At 46.5% G+C, this 22,612-nt stretch overlaps 1 protein-coding gene across 1 annotated transcript in view; it reads left to right on the top strand.

The window, feature by feature from the left end:
* The first annotated feature begins 21,911 nt into the window (after nt 1-21,911).
* CDCA7L (cell division cycle associated 7 like) overlaps nt 21,912-22,612 on the top strand; it is a 36,083-nt gene continuing 35,382 nt past the window's right edge. The window contains exon 1 of the mRNA XM_056118697.1: nt 21,912-22,060. Within this exon, the coding sequence (XP_055974672.1) occupies nt 22,037-22,060 (24 nt within the window). The 5' untranslated portion in view covers nt 21,912-22,036. The remainder of the gene's footprint in view (nt 22,061-22,612) is intronic.

Genomic DNA, 22,612 nt, shown 5'->3' with positions numbered 1-22,612 from the left:
CACACCTGCACGCTCTCTACACACACTTATGCGCACAAAGTTACCCATTGTGATTCCAAACATCCTAGAAGAAAAATGTACTGATTGGAGACAATTCTGAGGGCAGCTTCCTCTCATCCGGCAGATCCTTGCAGGAGGATTTGAAAGGACCAAAGACACAGGCAATGTGGCTGATCTGGGCAATCGAAAAGCTTCATTTTGTGCTTCTCGTTGGCCTTTTCATATTATTGATCAGGAAAAACTTGCCTCAGTACATTGCTTCATGCTTCTACTTGAGGAAATGTTTTCAAAGTTGGGCTTTCCTGTGCCTTAAGGCAAGTGTAGCATTGGGAGGGCCTCATGGTCACTTGCTGTTTTATATCAGCCATTGCCTCTTGCTTCCAAGTCAGAGGGGAGTGCTTTCCTCACATTTGCGCTGTGTGGATCATTGGTTTTTGGTTTCTGGGTTGTTCTGTTTTGGTTTTTGGTCACACCTGGTGTTACTTAGGATTTGCTCATGGCCATGTGGTCAGGAATCACTCCTGGCAGGCTCAGGGGATCATTTGTGATGCTGGGGATTGAACCCGTGTGAGCCACGTACAAGGCAAGTGCCCTGTCCACTATACTATCATTCTGGCCCTGTGGATACATTGGGGGTTTTCTTTGGCTTTTTGGGTCATACACAGTGATGCTCAGGGGTTACTCCTGGCTCTGCGCTCAGAAATTACTCCTGACGGTGCTCAAGGGACCGTATGGGATGCCGGAGATTGAACTCGGATCGGCCACGTTCAAGGCAAAGGCCCTACTTGCTGTACTATCTCTCCAGTCCTATCCATTGGATTTTGACAAGAGTCTTTTTCTTCTTTCTGCATCGCTGACCAAAGAGAGGTTTGCTAGTCACTTGTGTCTTTTGGATCACACCCAGTGGTGCTCAGGGGTTACTTCTGGTTCTGCACTCAGGAATTATTTCTGGCATTGCTTGGGGGACCATAGGGGTGTGGGCGATTGAACCTGGGTCATCCGTGTGCAAGGCAAATGCCCTCTCCGCTGTACTATTGCTTCAGCCCCCCATTTTTGTCACTTTAACTTTTATTTTTTCCTTCTATTTTCTTTCAATTCATTCTCCCTTTTTTACTTGTGCCAGAGATTGTTCCCGGGATCTTACACACATGAAATACCAAAATGCCATTTTTCTTCTCAGAAACTTAAGCAGAAAATGCAATCATTTATTTGAAAAATGTCCTGAATGGGAGCATTCAGGATCTTGGAGTGATAATAAATTGCACACAGATGACTCGGGCTTGATCCTGGCAATCTATATTGGTCTCCCCTGCCAAAAAAAAAAAACTCACACTCCTTTTGTTTTCTGGGCCACACACAGTTGTGCTCAGGGCTCACGCCTGGCGGTGCTCTGGGGATCATATGCAGTGCTGGAGAACAAGATGAGGTTTGTCATATTGCAAGGTTTATAATTTTATTTAAGCTTAATTGCCTCTTTAAAATCTTATATTTTGATACAATCAACAGAGCCAGAATGATAGTACGATGAGAACATCTCTGACCTTGCACATGGCAATCTTTGAGATTGACCCCATATGTTCCTCTGAGTGCAGAACCAGTGCAGCCCTGGGAACTGCCGGGTGTGGCCCCCCAAACCATCCAAACAAACAAAAATAGATACAGTCACCAAGGGTCTTATGGTTTCCACATGTGAATTGGGGAGGATACAAGTCAGCCTACAACAACTAACAAAATATGTACCAGTTCTGTCAAGCTGTCACAATAGAAAAACCAAAACAAAATGAAAGGCATGCTCATTAATCTTGAGATGTGCTGAATTCTTCCTCTGAGAAACAAGTATATCCACTGGCATTCTGAATAATGTGTTAGTGCCAGATATTGTAGTCATCAAGAAAATAATTTTAAGCTCTATCCACTTCCTCTCCTGAACATCTCTCTCTCTCATCTCTCTCTCTCATCTCTCTCTCGTCTCTCTCTCTCCCCCCACTCCCTGCTCTCCCTCCCTCTGCCTCCCCCCTCACATCTCTAAATTCTTTTTTTTTTGCCTTTTGGGTCACACCCAGCAATGCTCAGGGGTCACTTCTGGCTCTGCACTCAGGAACCACTCCTGGTGGTGCTCGGGGGACCATATGGGATGCCAGGGATCGAATCCGGGTTGGCAATGTGCAAGGCAAATGCCCTACCCACTGTGCTCTTCTAAATTCTTTTAATAAAACTACTTTTCTAAAAATAAAAGATCACCTTAAAGCTGCTGAAAGAGAAGATCTTAATTGTTACTAGTGCATACAGAAAAAGGAATGATGATTATGTGACATGATAGAGGTTCAGCTAAATCTATGGAGATAATCAGCTGATAATCAGTTTACAGTACATGGGGCCAGCAAGATAGTACAGCAGGTAGGGCATTTGCCATCCATTCAGCTGACCCGGGGTTGGATCCCTGGCATATAGTTATGTCCAGCACCGCCAGGAGTAATTCCTAAGTGCAGAGCCAGGAATAACCCTTGCACATTGCCAAGTGTCATTCCTAAAACAAAAAAATTAGATAAATAAGCTACAGTACATAAATGTACCAAATCAACACACTATACACCTTAAATTTATATGATTTATTATGTGTCAATTACATTTAAAAAATATCATCTAAATAATAAAAATACTATAGACATTAATATGTCTCAGCTCAAATATCAAAACTTTATGTCCCTTCTTCCACTGTGTCATTCCTCCGTAGCTCTTTTGACTATATTCGGTGTTTTGTTGGGAAGAAAGTACAAAGACAGGACTACTGAAACATCTTGCTAATGGCCAGCTCCAAGAGTGAGAAGAAATTTATAATCCAAACATTTTCCCCTTTTTAAAAAACTTGAATCACTGTGGATTGATCAGTTGATCACTTGATATCCCGTTACTTATCGATTTGCTTGAGTGGGTGCCAGTAACATCTCCATTTGTCCCTGTTGCGTGCTAATGTAGCCCAATGGCATCTGCTCGTTCCAGGATCGCGAAGAGCCTCAAACCAATCATTCAGGGTCTTGATGAAGAAGTCTGACCATCTCATAGATGGGCAGCCACGTGATCTTTTGACATCCCGTGGAATCCAGTCGGTAATGGCTCTAGTCCAATGGTCGTCTCCAAATCACATTACATGTTCAGCCCATCTGATTTTCGACGTCTTGGCAAATGAGACAGCGTCCTGATTCTTGATTGTTGACGGAGGTCGGAACTCCGGATTCTTTCTCTCATTTGAGTGAAGCATGATACTCCAAGCAGAGCTCTTTCGATTCCTCTTTGGGAGACTGTGGATTATAAAATTATAAAATTTTGTATGACCGAGTTTTCAGTCGTACAATGTTCCAACACCAATCCGATCACCAGTGTCCACCAATGCCAAGTTCAATTCCTATGTTTTTTAGGCTGAGTAAGTCTACATTCCCACAAGCATGAGTAAGAGTCCCTTTCCCCCCACATCCACGCCAACACTGGTGGTTGTTCTTTTTGATGAATGCCAGTCTCTGTGGTTTGCAGTGATATCTCATTCTTGTTTTGATTTGCATTTACCTGATGACTAGTGATCTAGAGCATTTTTTTGAAGCAGTGTCTAAATATTTATTTTTATTATTATTTAATTTTTTTTATTAGTGAAACACCATGAGATACAGTTATAAAGGGTAAAAGGTAAAGGCCCTCCCGTTGATCATCGATTTGCTCGAGCGGGCCCAGTAACGTCTCCATTGGAGACTTTGTTGTTACTGTGTCTGGCATATCCAATACTCTCGGTAGCTTGCCGGGCTCTCCGAGAGGGGCAGAGGAATCGAACTAGGGTCGGCCATGTTGGCCGCGTGTAAGGTGAACGCCCTACCGCTGTGCTATCGCTCCAGCCCAAGATACAGTTATAGACTTATAAATTTTTGTGCTTGGGTTTCAGTTATACAATGATCAAGTACCCATCCCTCCACCAGTGCCCATCCTCCACCACCACGGGTCCCAGCATCCCTCCCACCCTCCATTCCCCCGTCCCACCCTGCCTCTGTGACAGGGCATTCCTCCTTGTTCTCCCTCTCTTCTTTTGGGTACTGTGTTTTGCAAGAGAGGCATTGAGTGGCAATCATGTTTGGTCTATAGACTACTTTTAGCATGCTTCTCCCACCCTGGCAGGGTCCTCACAATACCCTTTATTTGGTGCTCTAGAGCATTTTTTTCACATGTCTTTTTGTCATCTGTACTATTTTTCTGAGGAAATTTCTGTTCATCTCGTAATAGTTTCTGTTCATCAATCTGATCATTTTTTGATGGAGTTGGATATTTTTCCTTGTAGAGTTCTACCAGTGCTTTATATAGTTTGGTATTAATCTTGTATCAGATGAGTGGTAAGTAAATAATTTCTCCCAATCTGTGGGAGAAAATTCAAACATTTTAAATGAATGCTTTTGCTCTCATTCCGCATTGTACTGGGAAATCTCACCACTGCTGAAGAAATAAACAAGGAAAAGGCATATCAATTAGGAAAGAATTCATGAAATTCTCATGAAATACATGAAACACTTTTCAGGTGATGTAATTTTCTACTAACTAGCTGATCTTTAGGAACTTCCTAAAACATGATCCTCTAAGATGTGATATTTTGAGAAACATACAAAAGTTGACTGTATTTGGTACCAATGAACATAAGGTGACAAATTAAAAATCCGCTCATATCATTGTCAAAATATCCTTTACATGATCCATAAAAGGGAAAGTGATAGTCTCATTAAAATGAAAAAGTATGATGACATAATCTATGAAAGGATAAAAAAATGCAATACTGACAGACTATTTTTACAAACTATTTTTACAAACCATACACAAAGGTATGTGTAGAACATAGAAAAGTTATTTTGCTTAACGTTTAACAATCTGAGTAGAAAGTTGGCAAAAGATCCAAACTGACATTTTATCAGAGGCTGAAACATGGCAAAAAAGAAAGCATACAAAAATGTTCCTCATTAACCATCAATGCGGATTAAAACTATCATCATATACCTCTTAAAATGTTAACACAGTAGTGACAATAGGGGCCAGAGAGAGTATAAGCTGGTAAGGTGCTCGCCTTGCAGTGCTTAGCCAGGTTCCAGCACCACATATGGTCCCTGAACACCACCAGAGACAATCCCCAAGTACAGCCAGGAAGAAGAAAGGAGTGAGGGAAGGAAGGAAAGAAAGAAAGGAAAGGAAAGAAGGAAGGAAGGAAGGAAGGAAGGAAGGAAGGAAGGAAGGAAGGAAGGGAAAAGGGAAGGAGGAAGGTGGGAGGGAGGAAGAGAGAGGGAGGAAGGAAGGAGGGAAGGAGGGAGGAAGGGGGAGGGAGTGGGGAGGGAGGGAGGGAGGGAGGGAGGGAGGGAGGGAGGGAGAACAACAAATGCAGAAATGATGCATTTAGAATAGATGCTACACTGGTAGAGGGCATGTGAAATGATCTAGTTTGACAGTTTTACATGAAACTAAACTAACAAGCTACCATAAGCCCAACAAACATATTCGTGGGCCTTTATTTCAGAGAAATTAAAATAAATGTTCATAGAAGCCTATCTATAATACCCCCAAATGAGAATTAATCTAAGTATTCTTTACAGGTGAATGGTTAAAGCCTGTGTACATGTATACTATGGAATAGTGATAAAAAAAGCAATGGGCTATTTGATACCTAAACAGTTCCTATAAATCTCCGGAGATTTCTAAATGTTTTAAAAGCAAATTCCAAAGTCAACATTTTTGAAATGACAAAATTTTAGAAACAGAACAGAGTAGTGGATTTTAGGAGTTAAGAAGGAGACAGGATGGGAGTATGGTTGCCAAAGAAAGAATCTATGATGCTGGACTATTAACTTGTCTGTATGCTAACTCTACGCATGCAATGAAATGGTATAGAAAATTAGAGCTGGAGAGATAGTATAGTGAGCTATACTATAGATAGTATAGTATAGTATAGTATAGTGAGGTATCTGCCCTGCATGCAGCTTACCTGGGCTCCCATAGAGCCCCATGGGCCTGACAGAAGTGATTTCCTGAGAGCTGGGAATAAGCCCTGAACACTGCCTGGTAGAACATGCTCCCAAAAGAGAGGGGGCGGGGGGAGGAAAGCGGAATAGAGGGGAGGGGAGGGGAGGAAGAGAAAGAAAGTTGTGAGAGAGAGATTCAGACCAGCACACCTACAATTTAAAGTGAACATCAGCCCACTCCCAGTGCAAAAGAAGGCCAAACATGGTTATACCAGATTTTGCAAAAAATTAACTGAATTATAGGGAAAATAGGAGCTGCTTTAGCTCTGTCTTCATATCCCTTTGTTTCAACAGACTGTTGCTAGAGGTAGAAGGATGAACTGGAAACACCTAGCTTGTATTGTTCTTGAAACGTAGGAGGGTTTCAGAATAAACAGGAAGGGGGAGCGGGTCTTGAGGTCATCAGGTTGTCTGGCTTCCTGGATAGTTAAGTGTTTCTGTGCATTTTCTCCTAAAACACAATTCGTCACAGTTCTTACTCTCTCTTGACTGTTTTGAAGGTTAGAAGAAATCAAGATAGAGTTAGGGTGGAAAGGATCTCACTAAATTTTTGCCCCTTATTTTTTCCTTCAAAACAGTTGTAACATATTTATTGCTTCTGAAAAGCAATTCCTAGAATACAGTGTGAGTTATTAATGTCTGTCTAAATCAATTGATCACTGTCAGATCATTCTGTCCTTTCTTAGCGCTCTGGTTTCAAAGTCAAAGGGGAGAATACGGAATTGGATTTGTTAAGATACTGAACGGTACCTATAATGTCCTAAAGTTTTGTAGAAGTGTTGAGGAAAACTGGGTCACTGTGTAGACAAAATCTGTAGTACTTAAAACTGAGAGAGAGAGAGAGAGAGAGAGAGAGAGAGAGAGAGGCAGATAAACAGACAGACAGACAGACATACTCTTGAGGAGAGGGGGAAAACTGGGAACAATGGTGGTGGGAAATAACACTGGTGAAGAGACAAGTGTTGGAACATTGATTAAAACTCAATCAGGAGGGGCTGGAGTGATAGTGGGTAGGGCATTTGCCTTTCAGGCGGCCTACCCAAGTTCAATTCCCAGCATCCCATATGGTTCCCCGAGCACTACCAAGAGTAATTCCTGAGAGCAGAGCCAGGAGTAACCCCTGTGCATTGCTGGGTGTGACCCAAAAAGAAAAAAAAAAGAAAAGAAAGAAACCCAATCAGGAACAACTTTGTAACTGTATCTCACGGTTATTCAAAAAAAATAAGAAAAGAGAAAAAGAAAAAAAGACCTGCATGTAAATCTACAAGGTATTTCAACTACAAATGAGGTATATTTTTAGAGGCAGATTTTCACCATTTTTCCTGGTCCTAGGAAAACAAAGCAGCAATCTACTAACAGACTTTTGGGTTTTTGCCATAGGACCGCATGCTATGTCATGTTTTTGCTTTGTAGCTATAGTTCTATTGAGTATCAAATGTCAACTGAAAGGCTAAACAATAAGGGTGTAAAAATTATGTGGCCTGAGGGAATCAAAATGAAGATAATGAGGCAGAAGCTGTTAGCACAAGTTAACTAGCTCACCTCCAGTAGTCTAGTGAAAAGATTTTATGAAGATTAAAGACACACGTTCAGGCAGCTACAGTTTTGTGGAGAAGTTAATAAACTTCAGAAACTGCTTTTGGTCTGTGACTTTTGCCTAATCTGTTTCAGTAGTTTTATTTGCTTTTAAAAATTATATGACTTGGGCCTGGAACAATAACACAACAGGCTGCTTGCCTTGCACACAACCCACCTGAGTTCGATTCCCGGCACCCCGTATGGTCCCCGAAGCACCACCAGGAGTGATCCTAGAGTGTAGAGCCAGTAAGGAGTAAGTCCTGAGCACTGCTGGCTGTGATCCCTTCCCCCCCAAATTTTTTTAATTTAAAAATTATACGACTAGAGGAATAAAAAAGACGATTTTATTATGACAAATAAATGGTTTGCTAGACTGGCCTTAATTTTCAGCCCCAGAATCTTGCAGAATGCCCATTTTTTTTATTATTAGTGAAACACCATGAGGTACAGTTGTAGATTTACAATTTTTTGTGCTTGGGTTTCGATTATACAATGATCAAATACCCATCCCTCCACCAGTGCCCATTTTCCACCACCACGGATCCCACTATCCCTCCCACCCCCCATCCCCCCCCATCCCACCCTGCCTCTGTGGCAGGGCAATACCTTTTGTTCTCCCTCTCCTTTTGGGTGTTGTGGTCTGCAAAAGAGGCATTGAGTGGTAAACATGTTCAGGTCATAGTCTACTTTCAACATGTATCTCCCCTCCTGGGAGGATCCTCCAAACACCCTTTATTTGGTGCTCCCTTCTCTATCTGAGCTGCCCTTTCCCCTAGAATGCCCGGCTGGCCTCTAAGCTATGGAGTAATCCTCCTGGTGCTAATCTCAGCTATTCTTGGGTATTAATCTCATATTTTGTTACTTTATATCCCCCAGATGAATGCAATCTTTCTATGTCTATCCCTCTCTTTCTGACTCATTTCGCTTAGCATGATACTTTCCATGTTGTACCACTTCTATGTAAATTTCATGACTTCATCTTTTCTAACAGCTACATAGTACTCCATTGTGTAGATGTACCAAAGTTTCTTTAACCAGTCATCTGTTCTTGGGCATTCAGGTTTCTTCCAGAGAATGCCCATTTTTGTTGACATGTAGATACTGCTTTTATTTTTCCTTCTTCCAGAATATGAATTTTAGGCTATGTGTATTATATCCGAGTCAACAGAATATAAGAAGTGTCGGGAAAAAGTAGAATTCATCTATTATTTTTGTCTTAGTTTCTGTGTGACTGTTGTACTTTTCTTCCTAAGCTGGAATGCATGTTTCAAATTTAAAATATAATGGATCCCAGCTGAACCATTAAAGAACCCAGCTTTCTTAAGGAAGAGCAAAAGTTATGCCTCACATAAGAAACCCCTGTAAGCGTTTCCGGGACCCTTGGAGAAACACAAGCTCCGGTACATAAAGGCTGTGACTGGCAATGTTGGGAAAGAATGTGGCAGGAAAAAACGGAGTGGGAGTAGCTGTAGGGAAGAGGCAAAGAAGTTGGCTTGTTGATTTTCTTCTTTTTTCGTGGGAAGAAGGGTGCCACACCAACAGTGCTCAGAAGTTTCTGGTGGGCTCAGGGGACCACATGGGACACAGGGAATCGAACCCGAGTCTGCTGCATGCTAGGCAAGCGCCCTACCCACTGTAGATCTCTTCAGCTCCAATTGCTGCCTTTTTTTCCTGCTTTTTTGGGGGTTGAGGGGGAACACACCCAGTGATGCTCAGGTGTTATTCCTGGTTCTGTACTCAGGAATTACTCCTGGAGGTGCTTGGGGGACCATATTGGATGCCAGGGATCGAACGCAAGTCGGCCGTGTGTAAGGCAAACGCCCTATCCACTGTACTATCTCTCTGGCCCCTGTTGCCTTTCTTAAAAAGCAAAGTTTCAGAATATTAACATTTAGTTTGTTTAGTGTCTGAGCAAAACAGTACATCTCCTATATGATAAGGCTGTGTTTGCAAAATGACATTGTATAACTGGCTATATTTAATATGTTTTTAGAGTAGATATCTTTTTGTCCATATTTCATAAACAGAGATGCTTGACTTGACTAGTAATAGACATGCCCAGGTACCCACGGTACTGTAGCCTGAGTCCGACTTGGAATTTATGGTTATAGGTTTCATTACATAGTCTTAAGATGAGACCTTGAATTTTCTACTGTCAGAAATTTCTCAGTGCTGGCTTACAGTTCGCAAGGTCAGGAGCTCGTTTGAACTCAAAGCTATAAAGAGAATCCAGACATGATAAGTAGGTCAGAGCTGAAAGCTGTTTCAGTCTTTCGATTATCAGCCCAGAGTGACCATCTGGGATAATTCTGCCACATTTTTAAGTGTAAACCACATGTCCCTTTTGGTAAAGAATTGTGGTGTGGCTGTTTGCTTTCAGACTACAGTTACCATCATATGACTAGGGGGAACACTTGAACAGAAAACAACCCCAGCTGCTAAAACTGGTTTCTAAACAGAAAACAATTACTTCCAGAAACAAATAAAACACCAAAATTTTAGGGACAATAAAAAAGTGGGTTGAGCGATTGAAAACAAAACAAAAAAACAACCAAATGAACAGTCCTGGTTTCAAAGTTTAAAATTCAGAATCTATTTCTTTTCTTTCTTTTTCTTAATTTTTGCTTTTTGGATCACACCCTGCAATGCCCAGGGTTATTCCTGGCTCTGCACTCAAGAGTCACTCCTGGCGGTGCTTGGGGAACTATATGGGCTGCTGGGAATCGAACTGGGGTTGGCCGCGTGCAAAGCAAATGCTCTACTCTCTGTGCTATTGCTCCAATCCTAGAATCTGTATTTCTTTCTATTACTCCTTTTCCGCTCCTCCAAACTGTCACTGCCACTGTCACTTTCCTCCCGTTGTTCATTGATTTGCTCAAGTGGGCACCAGTAACGTCTTCATTGTGACACTTGTTACTGTGTTTGGCATATCAAATACGTCATGGGTAGCTTGCCAGGCTTTGCCATGCGAGTGAGATACTTGGTAGCTTGCTGGGCTCTCCGAGAGGGGTGGAGGAATCGAACCTGGGTTTGCCAGGTCGGCCGTGTGCAAGGCAAACGCCCTACCTGCTGTGCTATCACTCCAACCCAAAGATTTTTTTTTAAAAAAGGGTGGGTGGCTGGAGCAATAGTACAGCAGGTAGGGTGTTTGCCTTGCACGTGACCAACCCAGGTTCGATTCCCAGCATCCCGTATGGTCCTCCAAGCACTGCCAGGAGTAACCTCTGAACTTCGCTGGGTATGACCCAAAAAGCAAAAAAATTTTAAAAAAGGTGAGCATAGGGGGTATGGTGCTGCCAGCAGGTCAGTCTGTACCTGTGAGGCAAGTACATCAGCAGCCTGATGACACCTTCAGACTTTCAGATACCCCAAAATTGCTGCTGTGCCAGACCCAAACAACTTGGGGCCAAGTTTACCAAGAAAGTAAACGGTCAAAACTTAAGTATGTGGGAGACACACTCACAAACCACCTCCGGCTCAGCTATATAATTGGAGGCATGGCCTCTCTGGTTCCTGATCAAACTGCTTAACGGCCATGATCCCAGAGACTGAGAAACAAATCTCGAAACCCAATGGCTTTTGGAAATGCGTCTGGACCCCGCAGTAGGTTACTGTCACCGGGCCACCCCAGGGGGGAAAGGGTGCTGTCCCTCCTCCTGCTCCCCCTTGGTGGCTCAGTGGCCGCCATCTTCTGGAGGCCATTGAACAGTCAGGTTTGGGCCCGCAGTGACGAGACATGGAGGACACCTCATGGCATTGGGTGTGGAGCCTGCCCTTTCCTCCCCGCCCCAATGAGACCCCGAGTCGCTGCCTACAAACGGTCTCTCTGACTCCTGATCAAGCTGCTTAAAGGCCATGATCCCAGAGACTCAGGAGCAAATCTTGGAACCCAGCAGATTTTGGCAGAAATCCCACTACTGCGGCAGCGGGACATCATATGTTATTCATAACCAGAAATAGAAAATAACCAGAAATAGAAAACAAATTGTCTCCTGTTGCCTTTTCGGCAGATCTGAGTGTTGGGGTTAAATCCCTAATAATGGTGGGTCTGGTGTCAAAATATTGAATGTGATCAAAGTAGAGAGAGAGTAATGTGAAATCATCTGCCCAACAGGTAGGGGGAGGGTAGTACATGGGGGTATACTGGGGTTTTTAGTGGTGGAGAATGGGCACTGTTGAAGGTATGGGTTTTTCTTTGTATGAGCGAGACTTAAACCCGAAAGCTTTGAAACTGCTCTCACGGTGATTCAATAAATAAAATTATAAAAAAGGAAAAAAAGTAAGGTGGAGTTCATGCCCAATTCAATCAGCCTAATCAATGGCTGAATAAATAGCAATACCCCCTACATTAAAAAAAAAAAAGGTGAACAGATGTTTATGTTGATTGACCTAAGCTCTAACTTGGGTCTGCTAGGTCACTATGAAGATGATTTTGGAGAGGAGTTGGGGTGGATCATACCCAGAGGTGCTTAGGGCTTACTCCTTTCTCTCTGCTTAGGAATCATTTCTGGTTGGTGCTCAGGGGATCACATGCAGTGCTGGGGATAGAATTTTGTAATGTGCATGCAAGGCAAGTGCTTTACCCACCATACTACCTCTATGGTCTTTAAAAGTTCTTTTTCATAGAAAATATTTGCTGTGGGAGGGGTATGAGGGAGACACCCAGCGGTGCTCAGTGTTTACTCCTGGCTCTGTGCTCAGGGATCAATCCTGGAAGGGCTGAGGGGTTAGATGTGGTGTTGGGGACAAAACCTGGGTTGGCTGGAGTGATAGTACAGTGGGTAGGGTGCTTTCCTTGCATGAGGCCCACCCATATTTGATTCCTGGCATCCCAAAAGGTCTCTTGAGTATGATAGTAGTAATCTCTGAGTGCAGAGCCAGGAGTAAGCTCTGAGCACTGCCAGGTGTGGCCCAAAAACATACAAAAAATCCCCAAACAAATATAACAAAAGGATATAACCCCTTTATACTCTTTATTGGTAGTACTAATTAAAGATGCTGCAAAATCCTAGAGATTGCATTAGTCATATTTAGAGTTTATATATTATGTTTTAGAAATCCTAAGGGCTGGAGCGATAGCACAGCGGTAGGGCGTTTGCCTTACAAGCGGCCAACATGGCCAAACCCGAGTTCGATTCCTCCGCCCCTCTCGGAGAGCCCGGCAAGCTACCTAGAGTATGTCGCCCGCACGGCAGAGCCTGGCAAGCTACCCATGACGTATTCGATATGCCAAACACATTAACAAGTCTCATGATGGAGACGTTACTAGGCCCACTCGAGCAAATCGATGAACAACGGGAGGACTGTGACCGTGACTGTGACTGTGAGAAATCCTAAATGTGTTAAAAATATTTCTTAGTTTCCACAGCACTTTTTAAAAAAATTTTCAGGAATGTTTACTATGACACCATGATTTACAAAGTTGTTCATAATAGAGTTATTTCAGGCATACAATGTTCCAACAACAATCCCACCACCAATGCCCTCTTCCCTTCACCAATATTTCCAGACTCCCTCCCATCCCCCCAAACTATCCCCTTGGCAGACATATAACAAATTTATTTCATAGTACTTGGTCCAGTAAAACTTAAAGAATGGCAAGTAGAAGTTTGCCATTATCAGAAAATAAATCAACATAAGTCAATTAGTGATAATTATTTGCAATGTTTTTAATCTTTCTTAATCTTTGAGCTTTGAGCTCGGGATGACTACTGGATATACTTAGGGGAGTATATGTGGTGTTGGGGATCTAACGGAGTGGCTGGGTGCAGGGTGGGCACCTTAAGCACTCTTCTGTCTCTCTAGCCCGAGCTGCTGTTATTTGGTGCCACTGTTACTATTGGCATTAATGGCTGGACCATGAGCATCACAGTTTTGTCATGAGGTGTACACTTCTGCACATAATATACAAAGTCATTGGTTATTGATTGCTCAGATTCTCTTTTTCAAAGTGGTTCACTCAATAGGGTCTTACACAGTGAGGCTGTGGCAACAATACCCTGATAGGACAGGTCAGGAAGATGGATGCCACATGGTAATTGAAGAGAACTTTCCAAAAAAGGTGTCCTGTTACTATTAGATGATGGTTTTTACCATGGGATATGAAATTCTGAATCTTTTATTATGGCAACAACTTGGAAATTTTGCTTTTTTAAACAAAATTGTGTTTGGGCCACACAGTGTTATTCAGAGGCTACCTCCTCTGCTGTTCAAGGGGACCATCTGATGGTGAGGAGCATGTAATCCAGCCCTCTCAGCTAGCTCCCTGGCCCACAATGGAAATTTGGTTTGGTTTGTTTTTTTGGCCATTCCCATCTATGCTTAGGGCTTTCTCCAGTGTGCTCTGGGATCATTGCAGGCAGTGCTCAAGGGACCATATGCAGTGCCAGGGATGGAACCTGTGTCAATTGTGTGCAATGACTAACTAAACTCCAGTACTATCTATCTGCTCACCACAATGGAAAATTTTATCTGAGTGTCTTAAATTTAGGGGTAGCTTCCCTTTGTATCCAATCAATGAAAAGTTTAAAGATTCCAATAGAGAACAACCAGACTATTATTTTATTTTAACTTTGACTCTCTTCATTATCAAATATAGTGGTAAGCACTCTTCAGCTATTATGTACATTGCTTCCAGCTTTTTGCCAAAGATAGCTTCTTTACCAAAACACCAAAATGGCACCATTCTTGGCTTAGAAAGTGTAATTTGATAATAAATTGAAGAGGCGGCTCACTCCTGAGCCCTGTGGGGGAGGACAGAACTATTTCAAAGATGTTTGGTCTGCTTTTACAGAGTAGAACTTGTGGGCCGGGACTGACATTTAATCTCAGTTACTTCATATCATTGATAGAATTTATCTTATTAAAAGGTCTTGTACCTTGTTGACTGTACTGTGAATGAAGTTTTTATTCTCTCAGAATGACATTTACAAAGCAAGCAAGCTTAGATTTGAAGATCATTTTTTAAAGGAATTTTGAAAACAATGGTCTTTCTGTCTCTTGCAATATGTATACTCTTTCTTCTGGAAAAGCATTCTTGCTAGTTCAATGTTAAACTCAATGCTCACATTATTAATTCCATTAATGGTAGAGAGTAGGAAATACCGCAGTACTAAAATCTTAGGTTTTTTGGGGGGAAGTGGGGAGTATTGAGTTACACCTAGCAGTAGTGTTCCATGGCTACTACACTCCTGGCTCTGTGCTCAGGGATCACTCCCTAGAGTGTTCTGGGAAGTGGTGCTGGGATGAACCAGGGTAGGTGGTGTATAAAGCAAGCACTTTAATTCCATATACTATCTCTCTGGCCCTTAAGATCTAGTCTTTAAAAGGAACATCCCGTAACAGAGTAGAACTCAAATCTGACAACAAAAACCACTATAGACTCAATTATTAAGTACTATTCAATTGTTAGGACTTAGTCAGTAGAGGGAAGAACATTTTCAGCGTGCCATTTGAAGATTTAAAATGAGCTGGGTGGATAAGAGAAAAAACACATGGAGGGTGCAGGATCCCGGAGGAAAAAAAAAAAGAAAAAACAGGTTCCAAAAAGAGCCGAGATCACCCGCAAGTTCCAGATGGAGTAGGTGCCGCATCCCACCTCCCCCAGATGGAACCCCGGTGACCAGAAGCCTCTACAAACACAGCTCGAGTATGCGGGAACGAGGACTTTTTCTCAAATCTGCCGGACTACACCTCCCAGGTAACCTCTGATTCCGGAAGTCACGCCCACAGCCCGCCCCCCAGCGCCATCTTTGAAGCGTTCAGCATAAGAGAAAAAACACATGGAGGGTGCGGGATCCCGGAGAAAAAAAAAAAAAGAAAAAACAGGTTCCAAAAAGAGCCGAGATCACCCGCAAGTTCCAGATGGAGTAGGTGCCGCATCCCGCCTCCCCCAGATGGAACCCCGGTGACCAGAAGCCTCTACAAACACAGCTCGAGTATGCGGGAACGAGGACTTTTTCTCAAATCAGCCGGACTACACCTCCCAGGTAACCTCTGATTCCGGAAGTCACGCCCACAGCCCGCCCCCCAGCGCCATCTTTGAAGCTTTCAGCATAAGAGAAAAAACACATGGAGGGTGCGGGATCCCGGAGGAAAAAAAAAAAGAAAAAACAGGTTCCAAAAAGAGCCGAGATCACCCGCAAGTTCCAGATGGAGTAGGTGCCGCATCCCACCTCCCCCAGATGGAACCCCGGTGACCAGAAGCCTCTACAAACACAGCTCGAGTATGTGGGAACGAGGACTTTTCTCAAAACCGCGCGGCCGCTTACGCGGCCGCGCGACATCTCTCTATATACAAAGTGATCAATGAGAAGTAAACCACCCAATCTTTCTCCCTGAAAATCAGAGTTAAGTTTGGAGCATGGCCACAGCCCCAGAAACACAAGGACTTAAATGCAGAAACCAGCAGCTTAGAGCAGAAAAGTGAAAGGACTATGCGTTAATCCAGGCCATCAAGTCTTCCGGAGGGGAAAGGGTGTTGCCCCATTCGCCCTCTCTTCTCTGGAAAGAAGGATGGCGGCCGCATGGGAGCCTTGTGGACAGCAGGTATGAGCCGGGGGTGTGGGGGCGACTAAAACCTCATGGGAAGGGGGGCGTTCCGGTCCGTCCTTCACGCCCTACCGAGGTCACCAGCTGCCCCCCACGAGCGGCTCTCCAGCACGGCCACAGCCCCAGAAGCACAAGGGCTTAATGCAGAACCCAGCAGCTTGGAGCAGAAAAGTGAAAGGACTATGCGTTAATCCAGGCAATCATTTCTGCCCAGAGGGGAAAGGGTGTTGCTCCCTTCCGCCCTCCTCCCTCTGGAAAGAAAGATGGCGGCCACATGGGAGCCTTGTGGACAGCAGGTATGAGCCAGGGGTGTGGGGGCGACTAAAACCTCATGGGAAGGGGGGCGTTCCGGTCCGTCCTTCACGCCCTACCGAGGTCACCAGTCACCCCCCACGAGCGGCTCTCCAGCACAGCCACGGCCCCAGAAGCACAAGGACTTAATGCAGAACCCAGCAGCTTGGAGCAGAAAAGTGAACGGACTATGCGTTGACCCAGGCCATCAAGTCTGCCGGAGGGGAAAGGGTGTTGCCCCATTCGCCCCCTCCTCTCTGGAAAGAAAGATGGCGGCCACATGGGAGCCTTGTGGACAGCAGGTATGAGCCGGGAGTGTGGGGGCGACTAAAACCTCATGGGAAGGGGGGCGTTCCGGTCCGTCCTTCACGCCCTACCGAGGTCACCAGTTGCCCCCCACGAGCGGCTCTCCAGCACAGCCACGGCACCAGAAGCACAAGGACTTAATGCAGAACCCAGCAGCTTGGAGCAGAAAAGTGAACGGACTATGCGTTGACCCAGGCCATCAAGTCTGCCGGAGGGGAAAGGGTGTTGCCCCATTCGCCCTCTCTTCTCTGGAAAGAAGGATGGCGGCCGCATGGGAGCCTTGTGGACAGCAGGTATGAGCCGGGGGTGTGGGGGCGACTAAAACCTCATGGGAAGGGGGGCGTTCCGGTCCGTCCTTCACGCCCTACCGAGGTCACCAGTCACCCCCCACGAGCGGCTCTCCAGCACAGCCACGGCCCCAGAAGCACAAGGACTTAATGCAGAACCCAGCAGCTTGGAGCAGAAAAGTGAACGGACTATGCGTTGACCCAGGCCATCAAGTCTGCCGGAGGGGAAAGGGTGTTGCCCCATTCGCCCCCTCCTCTCTGGAAAGAAAGATGGCGGCCACATGGGAGCCTTGTGGACAGCAGGTATGAGCCGGGAGTGTGGGGGCGACTAAAACCTCATGGGAAGGGGGGCGTTCCGGTCCGTCCTTCACGCCCTACCGAGGTCACCAGTTGCCCCCCACGAGCGGCTCTCCAGCACAGCCACGGCACCAGAAGCACAAGGACTTAATGCAGAACCCAGCAGCTTGGAGCAGAAAAGTGAACGGACTATGCGTTGACCCAGGCCATCAAGTCTGCCGGAGGGGAAAGGGTGTTGCCCCATTCGCCCTCTCTTCTCTGGAAAGAAGGATGGCGGCCGCATGGGAGCCTTGTGGACAGCAGGTATGAGCCGGGGGTGTGGGGGCGACTAAAACCTCATGGGAAGGGGGGCGTTCCGGTCCGTCCTTCACGCCCTACCGAGGTCACCAGTCACCCCCCACGAGCGGCTCTCCAGCACAGCCACGGCCCCAGAAGCACAAGGACTTAATGCAGAACCCAGCAGCTTGGAGCAGAAAAGTGAACGGACTATGCGTTGACCCAGGCCATCAAGTCTGCCGGAGGGGAAAGGGTGTTGCCCCATTCGCCCTCTCCTCTCTGGAAAGAAAGATGGCGGCCACATGGGAGCCTTGTGGACAGCAGGTATGAGCCGGGAGTGTGGGGGTGACTAAAACCTCATGGGTCGGGGGGCGTTCCGGTCCGTCCTTCACGCCTTACCGAGGTCACCAGTCGCCCCCCGCGAGCGGCTCTCCAGCACGGCCATGGCCCCAGAAGCACAAGGACTTAATGCAGAACCCAGCAGCTTGGAGCAGAAAAGTGAACGGACTATGCGTTGACCCAGGCCATCAAGTCTGCCGGAGGGGAAAGGGTGTTGCCCCATTCGCCCTCTCCTCTCTGGAAAGAAAGATGGCGGCCACATGGGAGCCTTGTGGACAGCAGGTATGAGCCGGGAGTGTGGGGGCGACTAAAACCTCATGGGAAGGGGGGCGTTTCGCTCCGCCCTTCACGCCCTACCGAGGCCACCAGTTGCCCCCCGCGAGCGGCTCTCTAGCACGGCCACGACTCCAGAACACAGAAACCAGTTTCTTAACTATCTGACTTTCAGTAGAAATACTTCCAGGGTCAATAGGTAAAATAGCAGAAATCCAAAACCAACATTTAATTCTTTAACCCAGCTGTAGAAAGCAAATCACTTCACAATGCTTTTTCAGCATGTCTGATTTGGGGGGGGGGGGTAAACTCTAAATAATAGTGGTGAATCTTTTATTGAAACAATGAATCTAATCAAAGCAGATAGAGTGTTAACTAGAATTCATCTGCCTCACAGGGACGGGGAGGGGTGGGGGGTGGGGTTTTATTGGGGTTCTTCATGGTAAAAAATAAGTATTGGTAAAGGGAAATGTGTTTGATATTTGCATTACTGAGACATAAACCTGAAAGCTTTGTAACCTTTCCCACAGTGATTCAATAAATTAAAAAAAAAAATAAATAAATAAAAAAATAAAATGAGCTGGGTGGGGCTGGAGTGATAGAACAGCGGGTAGGGTGCTTGCCTTGCACCTGGCTGACCCGGGTTCGATTCCCAGCATCCCATATGGTCCCCTGAGCACCGCCAGGAGTAATTCCTGAGTGCATGAGCCAGGAGTAGTCCCTATGCATCACTGGGTGTGACCCAAACAGAAAAAAACTGAGTTATGATAGCTTTCTAAAGGAGGAAGTCTCTGTAGCTTTCAGATAGATTTCTATGTAAACGCTAGAATACTTCAAATGCTTTGCAAAATCTTGTCTACTGCAAATTTATTTTTTATTTGTGTTTTTTGGGAGGGGGCTTTAGCAGTGGTGAAGAGCACCATGGTTATACTCAAGTGTACTAAGGAAGCCGTTTTGGTGCCAATGATTGAACCTGGGATCCTCTGCCAAGCCTGCACTCTATTTCTTTGAGATCTGATCTGGGCCTGACCTATTGAAAATTTATACTTCTCCAAAATGGACTTGAGGCAACCTGTACATAGTGAAAGAAATTATATGAACATAAGGTCATTCGTTCATGAGAAAGCGATTATATCAAAAAAAGTGCTGATTGAATACATTTCACTGAGCTTCCTGGCAGACAAAGCGAAAAAGAGTAATGGAGAAAGCGTTGAATCGGGAAGCATAAGAAATTATTTCTAGTTTGGTTATTTCTAACTGACACATATTAGGAGTGTGGCAAGGATCTTTCTGAGTGTATGTCCAGATTGCTTCCTTTAAAAAATGTGGAAAATAAGAATCTAAAAGAATGTTAGGGGGATCCATGGAGGTGCTGTATGTGAGGAAAACTGGAGTGTAAGAAAAACAAGAGTGAAGGTCGTCAGTAGTGTATATTACTCAATAAGAAGAAAATATCACTTATACAATTCATCCAATGTTTTATGAGTCTTTCATCCCTGGAATCCGGCTGGGGGTGAGCAGAACCAAGAAGGGTGGGTAGGCGGGAGGCAGATGGTCCTATGTGTTACCTTCTCAAACTTGAATGCATATGTGTGTGTGTGTGTGTGTGTGTGTGAAGCCACACCTGATGATGCACAGGAGTTACTCCTGCACTCTGAAATTACTCTGGGAGGTGCTTGGGTGACCATATGAAATCTAGGGATCAAACCTGGGTCCACTGCATGCAAGACCAGCGCCCTACCCACTGCACTATCGCTCGAGCCCCGAATGTATGTTTGGGCAACCTCATACATTTGTAAATGAAAAAGATAAGTTTCTGGTACTGAGTAACTAAAAGGGTCTCTATGAGTGCTCATCTGTACAGGAGTTCCAGGAACTTTTGTCCACAGTGTTAAACAGACTTTGAACACCTTTCACATTTCACAAACCTGTTCCACATTTCAGGACAACTTCCACTGTTACCTTCTCCAATGTTTACTTCAAGCCCTCCACAATTTGCATTCACTTGCCTCTTCACTCTTCAATCTCTGCATCTTTACCCTGACCTCCTGCAAATGAAGTGCTCTTAATTTTATACTCTTATGGTACTACTTACCACATTGACCTTTATTTCCAGCATTATGATTGGACCAGGGCTGGAGCGATAGCACAGCGGGTAGGGCGTTCGCCTTACACGCGGCCAACATGGCCGACCCAAGTTCGATTCCTCCGCCCCTCTCGGAGAGCCTGGCAAGTTACCGAGAGTATTCGATATGCCAGACACAGTAACAACAAAGTCTCCAATGGAGACGTTACTGGGCCCGCTCGAGCAAATCGACGATCAACGGGAGGGCCTTTACCTTTACCTTTATGATTGGACCAGCATTAGTTGCAGGTATTATATTAGTGGTAGTCGTTTATTTTTGGCTTGGGGGATGATCAGGGCTCACTTTTGGTGATATTCAGGTATACGGGGTGCTGGGGACTGAATCTGTGCTGAATGCATGCAGGACAAGCACCCTACTCGTTGTGCTATCTTCCTGTCCCAATGGTACTAGTTTACTTATTTATTTATTTAGCCTTTTGGGTCATACCCGGCAATGCACAGGGGTTACTCTTGGTTCTGCGCTCAGGAACCACCCCTGGTGGTGCTCAGGGGACCATATGGGATGCTGGGAATCGAACCTGGGTTGGCCGTGTGCAAGACAAACGCCCTACCCGCTGTGCTATAGCTCCAGCCCAGTGGTACTAGTTATTAAGTAAAAATAATCATTATGACACTTGCACCATTATTAACTTTTTTTGGGGGGGTGTGCACTCCGCGCATTTCTTGGGTCATACTTCTGGCTGTGCTGGGGGACCCTGTAAGGTTACAGTGATCGAAGCACTGTCAACCCCTGCAAGGTAAACAAAGGCCCTACAGGCTGTACTATAGCTCTGACCGCCCCCCCCCCCCCCCCCGTACTACACTCATTTCTCGGACCATAAGCTCCAACAGAGCAGAGACCTAGTATTTTCTGTTGTTCGACCTGGGTTCTCAGGTCTAATGCATGTGCTTCCATATAGTAGGTGCTCAGGCAGCATCTAATAAGTTAATCGGTATCTCGGGCCTGCACAATCTCTCTGTTGGGTAGTGGTCCTCTGAAGTACAGGGGACTCGGACCGCGGTCAGGAAACTTGCGTTGCACGTGGGTTGACTGTTTTGCAAAGTGAATTTTGCAGCTCAGGTTTTTGGGAGGGGCAGAGCCCCGCCCTTTTTAGGGCAAGGAAACAAAAGCGAAGTCGGGCTCCAGCTTTCCTGGCTGGGGTTCCTGTCGCAGCCGCAGAGGCTCTCGCTCCAGGGCACAACCTGGACCCCCCCAACCCCCCACCCCCTCGCAAACATCCGGCGCTTTCGCAAACCCCGGCGTGCCAGCTGGAGGCTGCGCCGGGACTGCCCCTTCTCATTTCTCCCGCGCGAAACCCGGGCCGGACGGCTCCACTCCCTCCCTCCGCTGCAGGGGGGGAGCCCGGCGCCCCGACTCCGGCCACCGCCGCGGGCCGCGCTCTCCGACCGCCTCCGTACGGCGCCGTCCGCCAAGCCGAGTCCCGGGGCGCGCGGTGCGGCGCGGCGGGCACGGGTGCCCGAGTCGGGCCCGCGCCGCCCGGGTCCCGGCGCGCCGCGCTCCCCCCGTCCCGGCCGCCGAGTGCGCCCCTCCCCGGGCCGCGGGAGCTCCGGGCGGAGCGCGCGGGCTGCGCGGCCGCGGGCCGTTCTCCGTGCGCCGGGCCCGAGGCGTGCCGCGCTCCCCGTGGCCGCGTGGTCGGCGCGGGAACCCCACGGGCAGGATGGAGGTGGCGACTCGCTCCCAGGTGAGGGTCGGGCTGACCGCCGCAGTCCCCGCGCCCCCGCGGCCCTTCCGCCCGCCGCGCCGGGTCGCTCCAACGTGGCCACCCTTGGCCGCGGCATGACCGTGGGGCGCGCCGGGCAGGTGTGCGCGCCGGGGGTCCCCGCGGCGTCCCCGACTCCGACTCGGGGTGGGGGTCCTTGGAGGTGCCGGCCGGGCCCCGGGGAGTTGCGAGTATTTCTAGGGACACGAGGGAGCAGAGGGGGCGGGGGCGCAGCGCATGGGAGGGGGAGGGGGACAAGGAAGGGTTTTGGGGGGAGGGTGTGCGCGCGTCCTCCTCCTTACCGGGAGTTGGCCCAGACATAAGGAAGTTGAAGGCAACTAATATTTCCTCCCCCTAAGAACATAACTGCGACTGGGAATAGTTCAGGCTTGGATGTTTGTTTTAAAGAAATGGCTCCAGTATTATGATGGAACTTTTTAGACCCGTTTTCAAGTCTTTTGGAAATTGCAGCGTCGTTTAGATCAAGTTAAACAAAAAGCCCCGAGACCCACCAAGCGTCTGCCAGCAGGATCC

Source organism: Sorex fumeus, unplaced genomic scaffold (genome assembly GCF_029834395.1).
Source record: "Sorex fumeus unplaced genomic scaffold, SorFum_2.1 ptg000037l, whole genome shotgun sequence".
NCBI classification, from domain to species: domain Eukaryota; kingdom Metazoa; phylum Chordata; class Mammalia; order Eulipotyphla; family Soricidae; genus Sorex; species Sorex fumeus.
The sequence above is the reverse complement of the archived record's forward strand: the minus strand, read 5'-3'. Positions and strand labels throughout refer to the sequence as shown.